The sequence below is a fragment of the Bos taurus genome, chromosome 5, assembly GCF_002263795.3.
Source record: "Bos taurus isolate L1 Dominette 01449 registration number 42190680 breed Hereford chromosome 5, ARS-UCD2.0, whole genome shotgun sequence".
Taxonomy (NCBI): Eukaryota; Metazoa; Chordata; class Mammalia; order Artiodactyla; family Bovidae; genus Bos; species Bos taurus.
In genome coordinates this window covers 45,541,992-45,564,870 of record NC_037332.1, presented here as the reverse complement: position 1 = coordinate 45,564,870, position 22,879 = coordinate 45,541,992, and the positions used below count along the sequence as shown (strand labels likewise).

At 40.1% G+C, this 22,879-nt stretch overlaps 1 protein-coding gene across 2 annotated transcripts; it reads right to left on the bottom strand.

Moving 5' to 3' along the window:
* Window positions 1–933: 933 nt before the first annotated feature.
* IL26 (interleukin 26) lies at window positions 934–16,501 on the bottom strand. 2 transcript variants are annotated; one of them, XM_024992302.2, is made up of 5 exons: window positions 16,265–16,501; window positions 16,123–16,178; window positions 15,814–15,949; window positions 2,284–2,349; window positions 934–2,198 (listed from the first exon to the last, which is right to left on the bottom strand). In XM_024992302.2, the coding sequence occupies exons 1-5, from the start codon at window positions 16,433–16,435 to the stop codon at window positions 2,112–2,114; spliced, it is 516 nt and encodes a 171-aa protein (XP_024848070.1). In that variant the 5' UTR covers window positions 16,436–16,501; the 3' UTR covers window positions 934–2,111. The 2 variants fall into 2 exon arrangements, with proteins under 2 accessions (XP_024848070.1, NP_001192353.1); NM_001205424.1 differs by having other exon boundaries at window positions 1,795–2,198; window positions 15,814–15,948; window positions 16,122–16,178; window positions 16,265–16,435.
* Between the last annotated feature and the right edge of the window lie 6,378 nt (window positions 16,502–22,879).

The window sequence follows — 22,879 nt, the reverse complement described above, 5'->3', positions numbered from 1 at the left end:
CCCACAGTGACACACCCAATATAGTTTCCTCCCTGTACACCAGGACACCAGCTCCTCTCTGCTTAACTGCCTTTTCAAAATACTAGTCTTTATTCAAACACACTAAAAACATGCTTTTCCCTTTGGTATTTGAAAAAAAGTTTGTGATTAGACACCAGCACAAGGATATTGCTTTCTTGTTCAGGGATGATGTTTAAAATCCTACAGTGCTTCTGAATTTAGCAGCTTTTTAACTGTTCTAGGCAAACCAAAGAATTCAAGAAACAAAAACATCAAATTCATCAGCAGGGAAGGGACATATGTCTACTTGTGGCTGATTCACGTCGTTGTACAGCAGAAACTGACATGACATTGTAAAGCAATTATCCTCCAATTAAAAGTAATTTAAAAACAACTTTGAATTCAATTACTCCAAAGTATTAGAACATAGGTGAAATTTTATCCCAAAGGACCTAAAGTTGTCCGATTGGCAAATGTGACTATGTCACGTCCCCTCTAATACCTGGAGTTCCAAAGTAATGAAACAGCCTAAGAATGGTAACCAAGATGGGCAGCTCCCAGCTCTGTGGAAGCACAGCACAAATTCAGCTCTGAGGGTGCCCGTTCCTGGAAAACACTGAGGCCCTGAAAGTGAGGCAATGAGAGGCCATGGACGGTTCACCACTTGCTCTTGGGTCCATGGGAAAGCCAGGGGAAAGATTCCTGACCCCCAAGATGCCAGCTCTTCCAAATATTTCTCAACAAGGAAGGCTGCCGCATTACTGATGGCCTCAAAGCCTGCCCTGGGAAGCCCTAAGTCAACAGCACGAAATGAAAGCAGAGTACCCCAGGCTCCCCACCCCCAAACCCCTCCACTCACCACACCTTTCCCTGCCTGTGGACTTGTCTAATAATGAGGTCCCCAGTGGGATAAGACATAGGGCCAGAGGGCGTTGATGGGGAAGACAGAAAGGAGAAGGGGCAAGAAACAAAGGGATAATTTTGGAATATGAAAGAGAAGGGAGTCCCCAGTGGATAGATAAATGACTATGTGATTGAAAAGACTGGATGGTGGGAAAACAAGAGAAGAGATGCCAAGGATGAAAACCAAAAAGGCCTTCAAGACACCTGTCTATTCCTATCACAAAACACCAAGTCCTGGAGTGGTCTGTGTGCAGCAGAGACAGAATGGATGCTTTGTGAAAGTGAATTAGCCATCACACAAATTGCTCTCTGAAACTGCCCATGATTACTATGCTGAAGCAGTATTGTTTGATGCAAAACAATACTCAGGCTGTATGACTCATTCAACTGAAGGGCTGCTGTATGGGTAAGGTTTTTAGATAGTATGGCAAGTTTCCTGTGGTAGAATCTGAACTGCATTCAGACTTCTATTTGGCCTTTAATAACATTCTTAATTACATGGCACCTTGAAGGAACATAATCAAGCTTTAGCATCATTTCCAATTAGTTCCTTGTAGTCTATGTAGCTTTGAGTTACCTGTTAAAAGTGTATCTAGTAAACCATTCCAAGCAGTTAGTTTACATGTGCAACCATTTGATCTGATCTGATAGTTACCCATTATACTGAATGAAATTCTAGCATACTGTCTTAGAAAGGACATCCAGGACAAAGAAACACAACTTATTTCATTAAAATCAAAATCTGCTAGGGGCTAAGTTCACACTGGGCATAATTAATTATCATCAAGCCCTACGCTATGCTATGCTTACTCCTTAAGTAGACAATAATTATATACATGGCATCTATGTAAGTCTCACTATATTGTATCCCAGAAATCTGTCATTTTCTTTGAGCAAATATTACATGATTTAATTCTGGTTATACACTTTTAGATTAAACTCATACAGTGCACTTGGGAATGAGAAAACATATTCAAGATGAAAGCATTCTTTGAAAATACAGAAAATGTGCATATTAATAATAATTAATAAGATAAGATAATAAACTTATCTCCAAAATGCTATTGCATTAAATTCCTCTAGTCGTAACTTGCTGTTAGTACTATGTACAAAATATTTAAAAGGAAATACACTGCTGTAAATTGATCTCTGGCTGTGCTTATTATATTTCAAAATAATAATCAAATCAATCTACTTGGATCCTTGAATTACTTAATACTTTCCAAGAATTGTTTAATCCACGAAAGAAGAATATCCAGTTCACTTATGGCTTTGTAGATTCCTTTCTTTCCAATCTGCAGATAAAGTAGAAATATTAGAAGCAGAAATATTTCATATCTTTAAAAAAAGTACTCAAAGACATGAATTTGGTATACTAACCTCATAAAATGTTCTTTTCATCCTAGTAATGGATTTCATCTCTCTAGCTGATGAAGCACAGGAAATCTAAGAAATTAGCAGTAAATACAGAAATATTGCTCAAGAAGGACTAGTATTCACTCTTCCACCCACTCAACCAACAATTTTTGAGCACATTGTGGGCATGAAATACGCTGGCAAATAAATAATACTTGTCCTCTGTCCTAACAGAGTTTACAGTTTCATGAGGGAGAATAATGATATATTTAAAAAAAAAAAAAAAAGAAAAATGAAAATTTACAAACCGCAACTAAAGCTGTGTTTGTAATGCATGACTGTATGATAGGGATTTACAGAAATGACCCTCTTTCAAGTGGATGGTCAGAGAAGGTTCTTTTGGGGAATGACACTTAAATTAAGGTCTGAAAAGGGGGGAGGCAGCAGGTATGTGGGGAAGTGAAGAAAGAAAAGAGGGATTTGGAAAGGATACACAGGTGGAATAATTCAGGGAACCTGAGTGAAAGGTGTACAAATGTCCTGAGGCGAGAAAGACTATGCCTTCCAGAAACCTAAAGAAACCATGGCTGGAGCAAGAGAGATGCTAGAAACACAAGAGATGTGGGAATGATGAGAAAAAAATTTTACTTTTTGAAAAATCGCCCTGGCTGTTTTAAATATTGATGTTGATTCCCAGGAGAAAGCACCAGGAAATGAATATTAGTTTCTAAATTATGAAGAAGAGTAAGCTAGTGTCTTGAGAAGACAGCTTGTAGCCTGACTTGGGGTGGAGAGATTGGGAAATGCTGGTCTCCTTTGAGGAGGTGAGTTTTCAAATATGAGCACGAGAATCACTTAGGAGTCATGGGGAAGAAATTCTCCATCTTCCTTTCCTCATCTGTTTTCTCCCACAGAGTCCCATAGGGAAGACCTTGCATAGGAAGGTAGAAATTCTTCCTGTGAAAGAGGCTTTTGTGATGAGGCATGGAAGAGCTGCACACAGAATGTGAAGGTTCCATCTGCAGGACTCACAAGCACAAGAGCTGAACCTCCCTGTGATAAGAGCCATCAATTTAGAGGATGTTTCCTCCCACACCAGATCCTGTGAGGCCAAGACAATGTGGAACCGATCCAGGGCAGTGGTAGCCAGAATCAGAGTATACAGTCAGAAAGAATTCATTCCTTCGTTAAACAAGCATTCATGAAGTGCCTACTAATTGTCAGATCATGTGCCAGACTCATAATAATGAGCAAAACAGAGGTAGCAAATAGATAGTGATAGATGGGAAAATCAACAAATACAAGATCAATAATAGAAGATAAAAATCCAGCAGTTCTTCTTTATCCCAATTTCCCTCCATGTGAAGATTGTTAGATAAAAATAATAGTTTTATTAGCATTTTGTTAGCATTCTGTGTCAGGCACTAATATGAAGGCTTTGGTTATATTAACTCATTCAGTCGTCAAAACAACCTTATGAGGTAGGTACTATTATCACTCTCATTTTACAGGTTAGAAAAACCAAGCATTGAAGTTAACATTCTGTCAATGTTCACATAGTATTAATAAGTGGAAGAGCTGAGATCCAAACCCAGGTATTTTGACTCCAGAGTATGTATTTAAAAGCTACTATATTACACTATTTCTACACTATATATGCACTACTATACTATTTTTTATATTAAAAAACCTGCATAACTTGGAAAAGATATTCCAGCCAAGCCATTCTCCTGTTGAAAATCTTAAATATCCAGTTCCAAAGAAAGATTAGTTCAAAGATTTCTGCTGCTGCTAAGTCACTTCAGACGTGTCTGACTCTGTGTGACCCCAGAGATGGCAGCCCACCAGGCTCCCTGGGATTCTCCAGGCAAGAACACTGGAGTGGGTTGCCATTTCCTTCTCCAATGCATGAAAGTGAAAAGTGAAACGGAAGTCGCTCAGTTTTATCTGACTCTTAGCGATCCCATGGACTGCAGCCCACCAGGCTCCTCCACCCATGGGATTTTCCATGCAAGAGTACTGGAGTGGGGTGCCATTGCCTTCTCCGTCAAAGATCTCTACTCTGTATTATCCTAGGGGAAATACTGGGAATGCCTCTAAAAGCCTAAGCTAATTGACAGAGAAAGACACACAGAGACAGAGAGACTTCAACCTGAAAATGCACAGTGTGATAACAAACAAAAGACGAAAAACTCTGTGTGTGTCTATTTGTGTGTGTGTGTTTTGCTCCCTTTGTTCATTTGTTTTCCAGATTGGAACTGCAAAAGTAAATTCTAGAAATACCGTGTCTAGTTCCAGCCAGGAGAGTAGTTCTGGAAATAATTATTATAGAGAAGACTGCCTATCACTTTTTAAATGGAGAATTTGGCTAGATGCTAAATCTGTCCAGTCAGAAATTATCTAGTATAAATGTAGTTGGCCCAAACATTGCAACTGGAAGAGAGGAGTTCATGAGGATAATCAATACTTGCCAATTCCAATATATCCAAAGTTCTTAGATGCAAAGAACAGTCACAAGGAACTGAATAAGCAAGTCATAGGGCACAATATCAAATATGCCTGTGTCCGGATTTAAAATTTTAACGCTAGAATCCACCTGCCAATGCAGGAAACAAGGGTTTGATCTCTCATCCAGGAAGATCCACATGCCACAGAGCAACTAAGCCCATGAGCCATAACTACTGAGCCCTGTGCTCTAGATCCTGGGAACCACAACTACTGGGCCCTGTGCTCTAGAGCCCAGGAACCACAACCACTGAAGCATGCACACCCTACAGCCCTTGCTCTGCAACAAGAGAAGCCACTGCAATGAAAAACCTGTGCTCTGCAACTAGAGAGTAGCCCCCACTGGCCACAACTAGAGAAAAACCCGTGCTGTAATGAAGACTCAGCACAGCCAAAAATAAATAAATATTAAAAAAAAAAAAAAAGATTTAACACTGAAAATGTGAGACCAAAGAAGCCAACCAAATTCTGGACATTACAGAAATTAAATGTCATTAAGGCATTCCTTCAGAGAAGGCAATGGCACCCCACTCCAGTACTTTTGCCTAGAAAATCCCATGGACGGAGGAGCCTGGTAGGCTGCAGTCCATGGGGTCGCTAGAGTCAGACACGACTGAGCAACTTCACTTTCACTTTTCACTTTCATGCATTGGAGAAGGAAATGGCAACCCACTCCAGTGTTCTTGCCTGGAGAATCCCAGGGACGGGGAAGCCTGGTGGGCTACTGTCTGTGGGGTCGCTAGAGTCGGGCAGTAGGACAGAAGCGACTTAGCAGCAGTAGCAGCAGCAAGGCATTCCTTAATGATGAGGCCCTCTCCCCAGACAGCTTGGGCCTACAGGGCCTCCCATAAATAAGGCAGGAATTACAAGAAAGGTTTCTGACTTCATTCCATCTAAGGCACATGCTACCCTAAGAAGAACAAAGAGAGTAGAAGAGGAGAAAAACAAGGTTTGGCAAAAAATAAAAACCCATCACTTAATAGCGGCAGTGTTTCCTCTAGAGCTCTGTAGGTTTATGGGATTCATTCTGGTGCCTTGAGATCCATTTACTATAAATGACCCCTAGTAAATGCAAGAGGTTTTCATTTTCCTCACTGTTATAAATATGCCTATAGACCCAGTAGGATAGCCTGATTTCACTGCTAATTCAGATTTCTTTGCTTGGAAGGAGGAATTTACAAAACAATGATTCCCTTTATCTTATATTTCAAGGTATAGTTCCATTTGCAGAAAACAGCATGCAAAACCAAAGGGCAGCAGTTTTGTTCTAAGAATGGCTGCATGATTTGACAGACTCAGGCAAAGCAGTCATGATCTGGACAAGAGGCAATGTATTAGTAGGGCTGGAATAACCAGGGATTGGCTCAAAAACAAAAAAATAATGTGTGTGTGATAGTCACAGAATAGCAAACACAAGGCAACAGCCTAATCATTCACCATTAAGTCAATGGATATTTACTGCATACTTACTATACGCTAGGCATATAATCGTGTGTCTGACCACATAGCATTGATTTTACTTAATTTATAAAAGTGCCCCTAAATGCTGAAAACCGCCTTGGGGCACAAGCAATGGCTCATAACTGTCAGAGACAGCGAAGGAAAATCACAATACTACATGATGAATACTGTGATTTAAAAACAAAAACCCGTTCTGGGGACACATCAGAGGCCATCCAACTGAGGGATCCCAGAAGGCTTCCAGAAGGAAAAAACAAGAGTTGCATCTTGAAGGGTGACTAAAATGGAGTGGAAGAAACAGAAAGAATGGATGAGTAGGCAGAGGAAGCCCGATGCTCGAAGGTTGGAGAGAACAGAGATTATTTATTTATTTAATTTGTTATTATTGTTATTATTTTGGGGGCCACATGTGGGATGGCCCACATGTGGAAAAAATAGATGTAATCCTTGAACCTGAATCCCTGGCAGCACGTGGGATCCTAGTTCCCTAACCAGGGATCGAACCTGTGCTCCCTGCATTGGCACTGCGGAGTTTTAAGCACTGGACCACGGAAGTCCAGCAGTGATAATTCAGATACCCTTCTGGTCTCAGATTGTTACCTGTGATATGGCCCCCAGCCTCCAACCCTCAGCATCCTCTTGTTTGCTCCCTTCATGGCACCTATCAAAATCTGAGAGTTGCTGGAACTGACTGAGAGCATTCTCAAAAGAGTTCTGTACAGAAAGAGATATTATCTATCAATTTTTGGTGAATTTCCAGCATCTGGAATAGTGTTCAGCAACACTAGATACTCAGGGCTTGTTTAATGAATGAATCAATGAATGAAATGCAAGCATCAGCTTAGAGCTTTGGAGTTCACAAAGCCCACTGGTTTAATATTAATAGTAGTCTGAAGTATATACTGGGCATTAGTGAGCTCTGTTTAAAACAATTTGATGAAAAAATAAATGTAATCCTTAAATCTGAATCCCCAATATCCACAACGTGTTTGAAAAATCATGAAAATATGTATTGTGTATTATATACACTAAAACAAAAATGAATAATCCCTCTTCGCTGATAACTCTGAGGAAATGAAATAGCTTGGCCAGGGAGTGGACAGCTGTACATGTCATAGTCTCTCACCCTGTACTGTTACAAATAATGACCTCAAATTCTTCCTACAAAAAGAGTTTTACTATACTATAGTCCTCTAGGAGCATGTACTATAGTCTTTTATGAGGCTTCCCAGGTGGCGCTAGTGTTAAGGAACCCGCCTGCCAACACAGGAGACCGTAAGAGATGCGGGTTCAATCCCTGGGTTGGGAAGATCCCCTGGAGGAGGGCATGACAACCCACTTCAGTGTTCTTGCCTGGAGAATCCCATGGACAGAGGAGCCTGGCGGGCTACAGTCTATAGGGTCGCACAGAGTCGTATACGATTTAATGGACTTAGCACAGCACAACTAAGGAATAACTTTGACAGAAAATAAGTTCTATAATATAATTAGAAAATATATTTAGAAAAGTTAAAACTGATGACTTATAAATGATCTCTTTATCTTTCACTTAAAGTAACACTATAAGTAAAACACTAACTTTAGGCACTAAAAAGGTATTTGATTGTTTAAGAGAATCTCTCCTTTGGAAATTGTTGAGAAAATGCAATTGAAAGAAAATTAGTGTTCTAAGTATGGAAAACAGTAAAGAAAGATATGAACAATTTTACAGAACTACTACGTATTAGGCACTTTGACATAGTATCTTATTTAATTCTTCCAAAAACCACATGATGAGATTATTGGTATTGTTAAAGACAAGTTTAGGACTTTATAGTCAATGAAAGAATAAACCAGGATTAGTCTTACTTCCTGCTTCAGTTTTTATCAGTTCAGCCAATTATTATTTTTAAAATATTCAAAATTGCAAACATAAATAATTGGAAATGCTTCACAACTTGATAAGCTAGTTGCAGCTGATGATACAAATTACTTTTCAAACTTTCTACAAGAATTAGAGATACAAATATTCTATTTAACAAGACTTACCAAACTTAAAAATTAATCACATACAATTAATGTAAAGAAACAGAGCTCTCTAATTACCAATTATTATTTAGACTCTCAAAATATTAATTAAAGTAGATGATGAAATCTTGAAACTAATGTACTTTTTTTCCAGTTTCAACTTTGAGAACTAGCAATTAGGCAAATTATCCTATGAATTCAACTAAGCAACTTTCAAGTCTGAGAGTTTTTCTATAAGAATCTTTAAAACATCTTTTTACAAAGAGGCACTTTCCAAATATCATTTAGACAAATACCATGGGATCGAAAAGAGTCGGACACAACTGAGAGACTTCAACTTTCACTTTCACTTTTCAGGGCTAACAAAGATTAAAAACAAAGATTAAAAATAAAGATATTTGTGTTATCCTTTGCTTTTTTTCTTTAAACAATTATGCCACCTGAATTATTAATCAGACTTATTAAATGTATAATATTTTACTAGGTGCTGCAAAATACCTAGAATGTTCTCAGAAACAATAAGATGACATTCAAATGTAGTGCTGCTGGGATTCCAGACATTGGAGTCTGTCATGAAAACTGTTGTAGTGTCGTGTCTTAAGAATGGCTCAAGAAGATGCCAGTCTCGGTGGATTTATAGAGAAACCCTAAACTTTAAAGAACCAGAAAGACTTCTCAAAAATGAAAAAAAATTTTTGTCCAGGAGGTAATAATGAAGCTAAGAGAAAATAACAACTCATTGATCACCTTGAAAGAGTATTAGAAAATCAATCCTTATATTGAAAACTGATAAATAAAGAAAAAGAATTACATGTTTCTTTTTAACAGTACAGATTAAATTATTGGAGCAAATGAAATGACAGGTTTTAATTAAAAATATGTCATCATTTGGTAACTTTTAAAAATATCTCATATATTTGCATAAACAGTTGACAGTAAATAAAATTGCACACTATCTAGAAAATCACAATATTTAAAACAGGTAAGAACCAGAATTACATGTTTATTCTGACCTTCTTATATGATAAGGTCCTCAGGACAGCCAAACAATTAGTTAGGGGGAGATTTCTTTACATAATTATCCCTATTTATAAATGAAGGAATAGAATTTTAAAAGCATTATTTTGCAATGTTTTATGAATTAATAGATCTAAACAATAATTATCATAGACTGATAACAGAAATAGAGGTCATATAGTACATTCTAGAAGCTAAAGGAAAGATGGATCATGTGAAGTAGGAAAGGGAAAATATTGAACAAATTCAGACTTCTAGTAACAAATGGGACTAAAGTAGGTTAGATATTACAGACTAAAAGATTTGTAAATTTTGTAAACTTGAAGATATAGCAATAGAAACTATCCGCAATAAAACACAATTCCCCTGGTGGCTCAGAGGTTAAAGCGTCTGCCTACAATGCGGGAGACCTGTGTTCAATCCCTGGGTCAGGAAGATCCTCTGGAGAAGGAAATGGCAACCTGCTCCAGTACTCTTGCCTGGAAAATCCCATGCACGGAGGAGCCTGGTGGGCTACATACAGTCCATGGAGTCACAAACAGTCGGACACGACTGAGCAACTTCACTTCACTTCACTTCACAATAAAACACAGAAGAACACTGCCATTAACCATAAAAATGAGAACAAGGATTTTGAACAATTTTAGCTCCAGCCACTCTAGGAAACAGCTTGGCTGTCTATTGCATAATTAAACACACACCTAACCTATGATCCAGCCTAGGTGGTTACCACTCCTACCTCTCAAGTGTTTACTCAGCAGAAGTGCGAATCTCTCTCCAAACAAAGACTTGCCTGGCATTTCTCCAGGCAAGATTACTGGAGTGAATTGCCATTTCCTTCTCGAGGGGATCTTTCCCACCCAGGGATTGAACCCCCTTTACTGACTGAGCCATTGGGGAAGTATATAAATATTCTTAGCAGCTTTATCTGTGATAATGAAAAACTGGAAAAAATAAATAGCCATCAATAGATGAATAGATAAAGTGTGGTATATCATTACAGTGCAATGCTAATTGGCAATGAAAAAGGGAGAAGTAATTGATACATTCAATAACATGAATGAATCTCAAAGTAATTATACTGGGTAGAAGAAGTCAGACTTTGAAGAATATGACACATATATAGATTTTCCTCATTTTATAATTGTCTCAAGTCCTGGTAAACCTATTGTTAGTTGAAAATATCTTAAGTCAAAAATGCATTTAAGGGACTCCCCTAGCAGTCCAGTGGTTAAGACTTTATCTTTCAACATGCGGAGTATGGGTTCAATCTCTGGTCAGGGAGCTAATATCGCACATGCTTCAAGGTCAAAAAACTGAGACATAAAACAGAAACAAGGTTGTAACAAATTCAATAAAGACTTAAAAATATGCATAGTATACCTAACTTTCCAAGCATCGTAGCTTAGTCTAGCCTAGCTTAAACGTGTTCAGAACACTTACATTGGCCTACAATGGAGAAAAATCATCGAACACAAGCCTATTTCATGATGAAATGTTGAATATCTCATAGAATTTATTCAATACTGTAATGAAAGTGAAAAACAGCATCGTCGTCTGGGTACAGAGCGGTGGTGAGTGAGTTGGTTGTTGACCCTCATGATCTCATGGCTGACCGGGAGCTGGGGCTGCCGCTGCTGTCCAATATCAAGAGAGAGTACTGTGCCAGGAATCACTAGCCCAGGAAAACTGGAAACACATACCTTTTGTACCTCTATAAAGTCAAAAATCACACCATTGTAAGTTAGGGATCATCTGTAAAACCATTTAGTTTAAATCCTGCTGCTGCTACTGCAGCTAAGTCGCTTCAGCCGTGTCCGACTCTGTGCGACCCCATAGACGGCTCCTCTGTCCCTGGGATTCTCCAGGCAAGAACACTGGAATGGGTTGCCATTTCCTTCTCCAATGCATGAAAGTGAAAAGTCAAAGTGAAGTCGCTTAGTCGTGTCCGACTCTTAGCGACCCCATGGACTGCAGCCTACCAGGCTCCTCCGTCCATGGGATTTTCCAGGCAAGAGTACTGGAGTGGGGTGCCATTACCTTCTCCGCATCCCAGTCTGGGCTTCCCTAACGGCTCAGATGATAAAGAATCTGCCTGCAATGCAGGAGACCTGGGTTTGATCCCTGCAGAAGGGAATGGCTACCCACTCCAGTATTCTTGCCTGGAGAATTCCACGGACAGAGGCGCCTGGCGGACTACAGTACATGGGGTCAAAGAGCCAGACACTTCCACTTTCATCCCAGGCTGCTTGCTCTCTTCCTCAGACTTTCCTTGTCCTGCCTTATGACACTAGTGTGCACACTTTGGTCCAAGCACATTATTGCAGTGCTCTTTTCATTGTTTATTTTGCCTGGAGTCTCACCCCTGCAGACATACAGGTGGCCAACAGGCACGTGCAAAGATGCTCAATATCACTAATCATTAGTGACATGCAAATCAAAACTATAATGAGGTATCACCTCACACTGGTCAGATGACCATCATCAAAAAGTCTACAAATACTAAGTGCTGGAGAGGATGTGGAGAAAAAGGAATCCTTCTACAATGTTTGTGAGAATGTAAATTGCTGCAGCCTTTTTGGTTTTCCATTTTAAATATAGCAGTGTGTACATGACGATCCCAAACTCCCTAACTATCCCTCCCTTCCCTTGACTCTTTCCCCTCTCTGTGAGTCTGTTTCTGTTTTGTAAAATAAGCTTATTTGTATAATTTCTTTTTGGATTCCTATAAGGGATATTATACAGATATTTCCAGAGATTCATTCTTCAGTCAGAATCACCACACCTAGGAATGTCTGCATCCAATAAAAAAAGAGATGACTGGAGTGGATAATAAATGCTATTTCTGGTTTTCTTTTTCTAACTCCAGATTCTACAGACCAAGACATGGATTTAGTCTCAGAATCAATTCCTCGAAAGTCTGCCCAAGATTCAGTAAGAGAGAGAGGAGAGCTTTAAAGCAACCAGCAGAGCCACATAGAAGGGGGAGAAAAGTTTCTGCAACTTGCAAAGCTTTGATTCATTGGCATATTCAAGAATTAATGATAGCCTGAGGTCCCTGGAAGGAAGGGGGAAAAAAGAAGCAAAGTGACAATCACACATCTGGTGGAGGGCACAGCTGCTCTGCTTAGGAAAGCTGCCCCCACGCCTATCTTCCCAAAATTAAAGCAAATGTTCAAAAAAGAAGAAAAGAAAATATCACATGTAAATAAATGTCACCTATCGCATTTTATAACTTCTCCCTCCTAAACTCTGCCCCATCCACTGATTCAGAATTCCACATAGAGAGGCAAATGCCCAGTTGATTTATATTACACATACTTGCTTCTGTAGCCAAAAAGAAAAATTGGTGATGGCCAGAAAAACTAAATGCAAGTCTGTTATTAAAATTAAACTTATTTCCCTAAATCAATATCTGAGGCGACTTTCTAAAGCTCAGCTTAATCTTTCGACTTTCTTTTTTAGAGTTTCACGGAGGCGGTTTGTTTACTCCAGCACATATGAGCCAAATGAACCAAAGCTAATAAGGGTTGTATTGGGAGGGGAGATTAGAAGGAAAGACCAGAATTAGGTGGCCCTCAGGATGGAGAAGGCAATGGCACCCCACTCCAGTACTCTTGCCTGGAAAATCCCATGGACGGAGGAGCCTGGTAGGCTGCAGTCAATAGGGTTCCCAAGAGTCGGACACGACTGAGCGACTTCACTTTGACTTTTTACATTCATGCATTGGAGAAGGAGATGGCAACCAACTCCAGTATTCTTGCCTAGAGAATCCCAGGGATGGGGGAGCCTGGTGGGCTGCCGTCTATGGGGTCGCACAGAGTCGGATATGACTGAAGCGACTTAGCGGCAGCAGCAAAAGCAGGATTGGCTAGGTGATGTGCTCGTATTTGGCCACAAGGGGGAGCCAGCCGCCTTGGAAAGCCTCCACGATCAGCCTGAGAAGGACGGCCTACTCCCATCCTGCAGTCTCTCAAGAAAAGCTCTTGACAAATTAAGGTCCCTTTAGGAAATGACTTCTTCCACAACAAGTCAAGGAAAATCAGAGTTCCTAGATAGCTCTATGGTTTCTAAGTTTTTGGTCTGAAATATTGCTCGGTTTAGGTTATAACTATTATGTGGTCTCTAGCTATATGAGCTGAAGAAATAAAATCAATGGTGAAAGCAAACGTGGCTTTTGGGAGTTCCAGGTGTCCAGATATACTGTACTGTATCAAACAAGGATTTCTAGTACCTCAGCATCATTAACAAACTTCATTTACAATAATACTACATTAAATTGGATGGCTCTGTGTTTCGTGGTGGCTCAGACGGTAAAGCGTCTGGCTACAATGCGGGAGACCCAGGTTCGATCCCTGGGTCGGGAAGATCCTCTGGAGAAGGAAATGGCAACCCACTCCAGTACTCTTGCCTGGAAAATCCCACGGATGGAAGAGCCTGGTAGGCCACAGTCCGTGGGGTCGCAAAGAGTCGGACACGACTGAGCAACTTCACCTGTACCTTATTATTTTAATGGAATATTAGAGTTTTGGGGAAACAATGCAGCTTATTTAACTTATATGCAGAGTACATCATGCGAAATGACAGGTTGGATGAAGCACAAGCTGAAATCAAGACTGCTGGGAGAAATATCAATAACCTCAGATACGCAGATGACACCACCCTTATGGCAGAAAGTGAAGAACTAAAGAGCCTCTTAATGAAAGTGAAAGAGGAGAGTCAAAAAGTTGGCTTAAATTCATCATTCAGAAAACTAAGATCATGGCATCTGGTCCCATCATTTCATGCCAAATAGATGGGGAAACAATGGAAACAGTGGCTGACTTTATTTTGGGGGGCTCCGAAATCATTGCAGATGGTGACTGCAGCCATGAAATTAAAAGATGCTTGCTCCTTGGAAGAAAAGCTATTACCAAACTAGACAGCATATTAAAAAGCAGAGACATTACTTTGCCAACAAAGGTCTGTCTAGTCAAAGCTATGGTTTTTCCAGTAGTCAAGTATGGATATGAGAGTTGGACTATAAAGAAAGCTGAGTGCCAAAGAATTGATGCTTTTGAACTGTGGTGTTGGAGAAGATTCTTAAGAGTTCCTTGGACTGCAAGGAGATCAAACCAGTCCATCCTAAAGGAATCAGTCCTGAATATTCATTGGAAGGACTGATGCTGAAGCTGAAACTCCAATACTTTGGCCACCTCATGCGAAGAGTTGACTCATTTAAAAAGCCCCTGATGCTGGGAAAGATTGAAGGTGGGAGGAGAAGGGGATGACAGAGGATGAGATGGCTGGATGGCATCAACAACATGATGGACATGAGTTTGAGTAGGCTCCGGGGGTTGGTGATGGACAGGGAAGACTGGTGTGCTGCAGTCCATGGGGTCACAAAGAGTCGGACACAACTGAGCAACTGAACTGAACTGAATGCAACCCAAGTCCCAAAGGAGGATATAACTTAAACACAAACTAACCAAAGGGAACATAAATTTGTATGTTTTACCCTACTGACTAGCTTACCCTTATAAAAATTCTCTGCACTGTAGGCTGGAATTTGGATTACTGTGTACTTTCATGGACCACAAGGAAAAAGATGTCCTGGTATTTTAAAACTGAAAATCTGCTACCAACAGCCCAGAGTTTAAGTTTCATGACCCTGATGCCCAAGGATAGAAAGCTCATTACCTTCTGGCGACCCAAGGACTGTAATAACCTTCACTACCCCCTACTTTGTACCACCTACCAATACAACCACAGGAGACTGGAGACGGCGTACTTAGAACAAAATCCACGCCACAGAAAAGACTCAACACTTCTCACAGAGGCAAGCCAACTAATACTGCCCAGATCCTGGCTTGGTTGTTTTGCTTTGTTTTGTTTTTCTATACTGATCTTGGGTGTTAGAAATACTGTCACTTCTGCCTTCTTAATTAGTACTTTATTGCTTAGGGTGATGGTGACCATACCACAGCGTCAAATAATTTAGGTACCAAAGAAGGACACACTTCTTTTATCATTTTCTTTTCATTGAGACTTTGCCTTGTAAAGGATACAATTCTATACTTACACAAATAAATAAGAAAAAGTCTATCTAAAAGCACTTACCAATATGGGAGAGAAAGAGAAGAGGTAAGAGAAAGTGAGCAACAGAGAAAGAGGAAAAAGAGAGAGAGAAAGGAAAAAATAAAGGAAAGAAGAAAAACAATGACATCCTAGAAAAGTGTTTGGCATATCATTGGTGCTTCAGAAATATTTGTTAAATGAATGAATTAGTTGGGATTTGCACAAAGAGAGACTGATTTGAAAAACTAAATGTTGATCTGAGGCACATCTCATGTTCATTTAGCTCTCTTCAACTTATTTTACATGTCATTCCTTAAGAAATAGTACATAGTGGATGACAAGTTACACAGGATTATTTGATATTGTTTCCCTGGTGATGGATTCTCCATTTGGACTACAAGCCAACAATTAGAAAATCCCTTTACTCACCCTTTGGGGTGAAGACAAAATATGCTATTTTCTAAGTAGATGTCTAGGCTCAAAGCCATATTTGCTGTGCATACTTACACAGCGGCTCAGTTTCTGCCTGAGGCTATGAAAGTCTTCCACAAAGTGCATTTCCTTGCAAACTTGTAATTGGAGTTGACCAAAAACATCTTCCATGAAGAAGGACAGAAGTTGTTCCTGGAATCTGCAGTTTTTCTATAAATAAGATAGGAAAAAATTGCATAAGGTAAACCATGAGCAGCTTTTGTAAAATAAACTAAAATATCCCCCTGATTATTACTTCATGACCATCTGGAAAAATTTTAAATGCAAGGAGAAAAGCATGCAACAAGTAGAAATGTGAGAAAGAAAAGCAACCCCTGGCTTATCATAAATAGCTTTTTTGTTTTCTTTTTTAATAATCGTATATTTTTTATGCGATCTTCCTACAATAAAACAAAGAGAAATAAGATGTATCCAGAATTTCATATGTCCCTTAGGTCTTCATTTCTAAGCAGAGCCTAATACTTACTGGAATCGTTGCTCTGAGGCTTGCTGCCTTGACATAGAGAGTATCGACAGCTTGGGACAGGGTTCCCCTTGGGTAACACCTTTCGGCAAAGGATGATTGCTTGTGCTTAGCAATGGCAAGAGACAGAGTGACAAAGAGCAACCCACATCTCAAAATGCAACTCACCCACATTTCCCTCCACCCCACTCAGCTCGTGTCGCTCACAGTAACCAGACAGTTCTTGTGCTGGTTAGACGGGAGGGTAACCTACTTACTTTAGCCCTCAAGGTCGCCTCTCCAATGAGATGCCGTGAAAGATAACCTACAGTTTAGAAAGAGGAAGATCACTTCAGTTCTAATTTTTTAGAGCTTGCTTCATAATCAAAAAACACTGACCACACCATACTGTGACGTTAAGTAAAAGCTCATATTTACTGGCAAGGTTGGGGCCCTGTTTCCAAAAAGAATTCAGAACCTCAGATGTGTCTCACAACAGATTTCATTATTTTAAAAGCCAAGCCATGCCAGTAAAAAACCCTGATCTCCTGGAGGCTGTGTGACTGTTTTGAAATATGGAAAAAAAAAAAAAAATCTGCTTTTGTAACTAGTATCCCAGAAAAAGTGTAGAATGAGCAGCCCTGAGAAACCTGCTCATGACCTCATATGGGTTTAACATTTGACCTTTGCCAGATCCTTCACCTGCCCACCCCTACCCCACCAGAAGCCATCATTGTGCAGCCCACCATCAAGACTCAAGAGAAAAAATGTCCAATTGTTTTCAAGAATTTTTCCACCTCATACATTGTAACTCTCCCAACATATTCAAGACTTTTTTTGAACCAGGACCTGGAATTAAGACCTACTTAATTAACCTACCTAATTAACCTATTAATTTAATAAGTTCTCTATCATTTGTCCATGGGCTTCCCTGGTGGCTCAGATAGTAAAGCATCTGCCTACAATGCAGGAGACCCGGGTTCTATCCCTGGGTCGGGAAGATCCCCTGGAGAAGGAAATGGCAACCCACTCCAGTATCCTTGCCTGGAAAATTCCACGGACGAAGGAACCTGGCAGGCTATAGTCAATGGGGTCAGAATCGGACATGACTGAATGACTTCACTTTCTTTCTTTCTTTCTTTCTTTATCATCTGTCCAAGCTAACCACCCAGACTTTTCCTTTAACTCTAAATTTCCAATAGAGTGAAAATTCCTTACCTTTCCACCTCTGAATTCTCAGCACCTACTGTGACACCTCAGGTAAAGAAGCAGCATGTTCAGTATTAGCTGAATAGTACTTCCCTTCCCACATTATGAGATGCTGCTATAACTGCTTTGTTTTTTCGTTTATTCCATTAACAAATTTTTACCAAGCATCTCTCTGTACAAAGAACAGTGCTTAGAACCATGGGCCCACATACTAAAGTAGACGCTCCGTGGACTTCTGTCCTCTACTCTGTCCCAGTTCTTCCCGTGGTGATAAGTATGGTTCCTTCTGCATAGCATCCCCGAGATAAGACATGGACACAGCTCAGAATCATATACTGAGAAGCAGCGCTAGGTCACCAAAGCCCAGAACAAATGGCACCAACCTCAGTCTGGGCAAGTTAACACTAAAACTCTGGTTGTGAGTAAGAGATTCGTCAAAACTAGGAAGAATCAATAAACAGGCATCAGAACACAAGAGTGAATTCAGGGCATCAAAGGAGGAAAGAGAAAGTATAAAATAAAAAATCCAAACACATGGGAGTATTTTCCGCTGTTTCAAAAAGTAGGTGGGTCAGGACTTCCCTGGTGGTGTAGTTGTTAAGACTCTGGGCTTCCCAAGCAGGGAGCATGGGTTTGATCCCTGGTCAGGGAACCAAGATTCCCACATGCTGTGTGGTATGGTCACAATAAAGTATAAATTAAAAAACAAGTATGATTCTAACTTATGAACAAGGTCAATTTTTAAAAAGTGACTTAAAAGAAATAAAACAAGATTAGATTTTTTTAAAAAGTAAGTGGATCTCTTTGGAGAGCCCAAATGTCATTTCCATAGGAGCACCTCTGCTAATTAAGGACACTCCCTCTGAAATGAGATGAGAACTCCTCCCAAAGACCTACCAGAAGACTGTTGATCAGGAGTGCAAAGTGAATTTACTGAAGTTTTATAAGAGTTTGGGAAAAGGAAGAATTGGGTTTTTTCTTTTTTAATTAATTAATTACTTTATTTTAATCACTTTATTTTAATTGGAGACTAATTACCTTACAATATTGTAGTAGTTTTTGCCATACACTGACATGAATCTGCCATGGGTGTACATGTGTCCCCCATCGTGAACCCCCTCCCAACCCCCTCCCCATCCCATCCCTCAGGGTTGTCCCAGTGTTCCGGCTTTGAGTTTTTAACTGGGAGTAGCTTAAAGGATGTTGGAACTGGATGTGCAATATCTTAAGGGTTTCTTGGTTTTGGTTTTGTTTTTCCAAGCAGAGTGTTGCCAACTGTTCAAAGTTCTTTTAGACAAAAGAGTGTGAACATTGGGAATCAAAACCCCAAATGCTTTCAGCAGGCGTGGGATTAACACACTGAGTGGGTAGACATAAGGCAACAGGGACTTCTGCATGGCCACCACACCTAAAGTCTACCCAGTCATGTAGCCTATAGCAATGAAAACACCACACAGAATACTGCCAGGAGCCATACTCTGCCTTGAGCAACTAAAATCCGGGGACCCCGATATGTACCCACAAAACATACATACAACTCCAATTACTAATATTGACAGTCAGCGGGGTTGCTGTTTTTTGACCTCTGATAGTTGCACTTCCATAAATATCTTATGTCTCTCAAATCCTCATGATCCAAGAAAGATCATATATGTCCCAAGAGTGCTTCTGATTTAGCTTTCAGCCAAATTAAGAAAACCAGTCTTTTCATGACTGAAAACTGTGTCACCCCAATGATCACAGTCGTCCTGTACCTTAGTCAGCAGACCTGCCTCGTTAGAGTGCATTAAAGACTCAAATCTGACCTCACAGGATGAATAGTGAAGACGGTACTCAAAGCACAGATCCTGAAGACAATTCCCAAGGTGTGTTCCAAAAGCGTCCTAAACTGTAGAAGAACCATTAGAAGAAGTACACGAGTCCTTTGGGTACCAATTTAAAAGAGAAGTTTCTGCTCGTTTGGATTTATTTTTATTATATCACTTCCACAATTTTCTTCTACAGACTTGTATAAAAATTACAAGGAGATTTGGTTTTGAAACTCAGATCCACTTCTCATTAGTTATTATGGCATTGGGAAAGCTTCAGTTTGTGTCATTGTTAAAACAGGACAATATTACACCTACTGCAAAGGGTTATCATGAGCAAAAAATACAACAGTATGAGTCGAATGGTTAGCACAATGCCAGCTATAGCAGCTCTCTGAAAGTGGTAGCTACTGCATTATTATTTTTCAAATAATAGATATGTCTTAGTCCGTTCAGGTGCTCTAACAAAATACCACACTAGGTAGGTTTCAAAGAACAGAAATTTATTCCTCACAGCTCTTCAGGCTGGAAGTCCAAGATCAACACGCCAGCATGGTCACATTGTAGGAAGTGTTCTGTCCTGGGTTGCAGTCCGCTGACCTCTCACAATATCCTCACATGCTGGAAGGAGTGAAGGAGCTCTCTGGAACCTCTTCTTTAAAGGCAGGAATCCCATTCACCATGGCTCTGCCTTCATGACCAAATTACCTCTCCAAAACACCATCACCTTGGTGTCTAGGTTTCCACATACAAACTGGAGGTAGGGGCAGGGGGAAAAAACACAAATATGCAGACCATGGCAAAATGCATGTGTAACGCTCTGAATAATGTTCAAGCTCATTACAAGCCTTGAGAAGCTCTGAGAAATGGGTGAAGAAAATGAGAAAAGGGAAGGATGAACAGTGATCTGACAGCATTTCAGAAAGTGTGGGCTTGAAGCGTTCCATTTATCCCACACACACCCAGAGGGCAGACTAGGACCAATGAAGTGAATATTTTAAGGCTGCCACTCCTACATAATATACAAGAGACCATTCAAACACTTTATCTGCCCCAATGCACAATGAATGCCCCAGTTCCTAAAGGCCGACATGATAGCCATTTCCCTTGAAATTTAAGTCCCTTCCCATCCAGAAGAATGTTAGCAGCTAGCAGCCTGCTGCTCAAACGTGTCCAATAAGCAAAATGAGCTCACCAGCTTCTGCAGAGAGTCATAGCTCTCTTTGAGTCCTCAATGGTGCATCTGCTCCTCTGTAGGAGGAAAAAAAATGGGGATTTCTAATTTGCTAAATCATTTTGTTGACTCTAAGATGCTTTGTTTTCACATGTTAATATCTCTGAAATCCTAGCCTGTTTTCTAATACATGGAGTCTTACAATTACATCACTGAATCAGTCTGTACAGTCGTCTCTTTCTAACGGTGTAATCACTTCAGTTGAACTGTGTGTGGCTATTACTGTGGTTATTGAGCTAAGTGCTGTTCAGATGCCTTTGGAGAGGTTATCCTATGATTTGGCCTTGACACTAAAGTTAATGGGTTTATAGAAAGGCGCAGAGCAACAGTGGATTACGAACCTGATATTAGGGAAGTAAATATTTGTCTTTGGAAGAATGACCAAAAATACATATTTTCTTGCAAAGCAACAGCCACATGCTAAAAGTTAAAAAAGCATTGTATTGTAGTTTATTCAGCAACATGTTTTTTACTTTCTCTTCGTGGTAAATGAAAGAATACTGCAATTTCCAATATATTGCATCTTAAATTTGTTGATATTTGATGTTTATTGACCTCAAAGATTGGTATGACCCTCAGGATCATAAATCCTAAAATCAACACAGATGTGAATAAGAAGCAGATAGATCTATTTAAACCAGTCATTCAAAGAAAAACAAAAACAAAAAACACTGAAATCCAATGTTTTTCCCAGGATAGAGTCAGGAGATACAGACATGAAATAGTTATAGACAGATAATTTGTTCAGTACAATGATAGCTTGATTCTTGTCCCCTCAGAAATGGTAGGTCCTGCTTTACTGAACCATCCAAGAAACCTGTTTATTTTATATTTACATCCCTATAGGGATGGGTGAGAACAGGTTAGAGGCGGGAAGACGAGTGCTGTCAATGGTCTGCATAGAAGAAAGGGGACTATTGATGTCAGACACATGAGCAGCATAAGGAAGAAACAGCGTGGACATTCACTGAGGGTCTCAGCCTATGTTCCAGGCCTTGTGCTAGGCAGCTGGTACTCTATGTTTTCACCCTTCGTCATTCATTCATTCATTCACCAGGTTCTTAAACTGAGTGCTTGTCATGCCCCAGGCTTATTGGCGGATGTTGGGAGAAGAACGTTTTTATATCCTAATGTTCAGGGTATAACTAAATACTTCCCATTATACTTGAGAATGTAGTTAGTCTTAGAGCATCTGGAATTGCTCCATTTTACAGAGAAAAAAATCTGAGGTCCAGGGAAGTTGAATCACATGCCTGGTGACAGTTCAAAAAGGCAGAGAATTCCACCCATGTTTGTGAGACTCCAAAGCTCGTATGTTTTCCACTCCGTGTGTGGGGTCCCTCCACACTAGAGAGCAGGACACAAGGAGTGTCGGAGGCTGTGGTGGGCACCACAGAAAACAGGAGATGGGAAAGCAGTGCCCTAAGGAAAAAAGAACAAAAAGACAAAACGTAAGGAATAGTAAAGCAAATCTCTGTGATATTTTATAACCCTTGCATATTCACTATAGGAATATCTAATCTTATATCTAATCATAAATATTTTCCTTTACTTGATCTTCACAGTACTTCTAAAAAAGGTAAAGGAGGTCTTGTTTTTTTCTTGGTTTACAGGTAAGAGAGCTGAGACTGAAAGAAGTTAAATGACTAGTCTGAAGGTGCAAAGACAGGAAGCAGCAACCTGGGCTTTGACCCATGTCCTTGAACAGCAAATCCAATGGTGTTTCCACTGTACCATTTTGACCCAGATTAATAAATAAACATGATGTATGATTGAGTTCAAGATCTTTTGATGGACAGTGTGAGAAAAAACCAACACACCAATACAAAAAAAAAAAAAAGTATTATCTATTCCAATAGCTATTAGGCAGTATCACATAGCTTTGAAGGGCTTCCCTGGTGGCTCAGCGGTAAAGAATCCACCTGCCAATGCAGGAAATACGGAAATGTGGGTTCAACTTCAGGTTCGATCCCTGGGTGAGAATGATCCCCTGGAGAAGGAAATGATAACCCACTCCAGTACTCTTGCCTGGTAAATCCCATGGATGGAGGGGCCTGGCAGGCTACCCCCACGGGGTCATTAAAGAGTCAGACACAGCACAGCGACTAAGCAGCAGCAATAGCTGTGTAGGTGTTGGTTATCTTAGCATTTTCAGTTTTGACATGTTGGTAGGGTACATATTGGTCATTTGTTCTCTGGCAATGAACGGCATGACATCCATAAAACCTGCAAAGAGTATAGTACCCTAGCCATGATTTCAAAATAGAAAAGAAGTCATAAGCAGATTTCTTATAATAACCCACCACAATTGGGATGAGAGCAATACACCTCTGCCACTGTCCGCCTCACCCTTAGCCCAGAAGAAAAGAGAGAAAGGACACACCAGGA

What these genes read in the sequence shown, in the direction of transcription:
- IL26 (XM_024992302.2), bottom strand. Translation starts at nt 16,435, where the DNA reads ATGTGGGTGAGTTGCATTTTGAGATGTGGGTTGCTCTTTGTCACTCTG. An exon ending in GCCTCAGAGCAACGATTCCA is followed by an intron (nt 16,179 to 16,264) that starts GTAAGTATTAGG and finishes GTTTTATTGTAG; the next exon opens with GAAGATCGCATAAAAAATAT. An exon ending in AAAACAAAAAAGCTATTTAT is followed by an intron (nt 15,950 to 16,122) that starts GATAAGCCAGGG and finishes ATCTTATTTATA; the next exon opens with GAAAAACTGCAGATTCCAGG.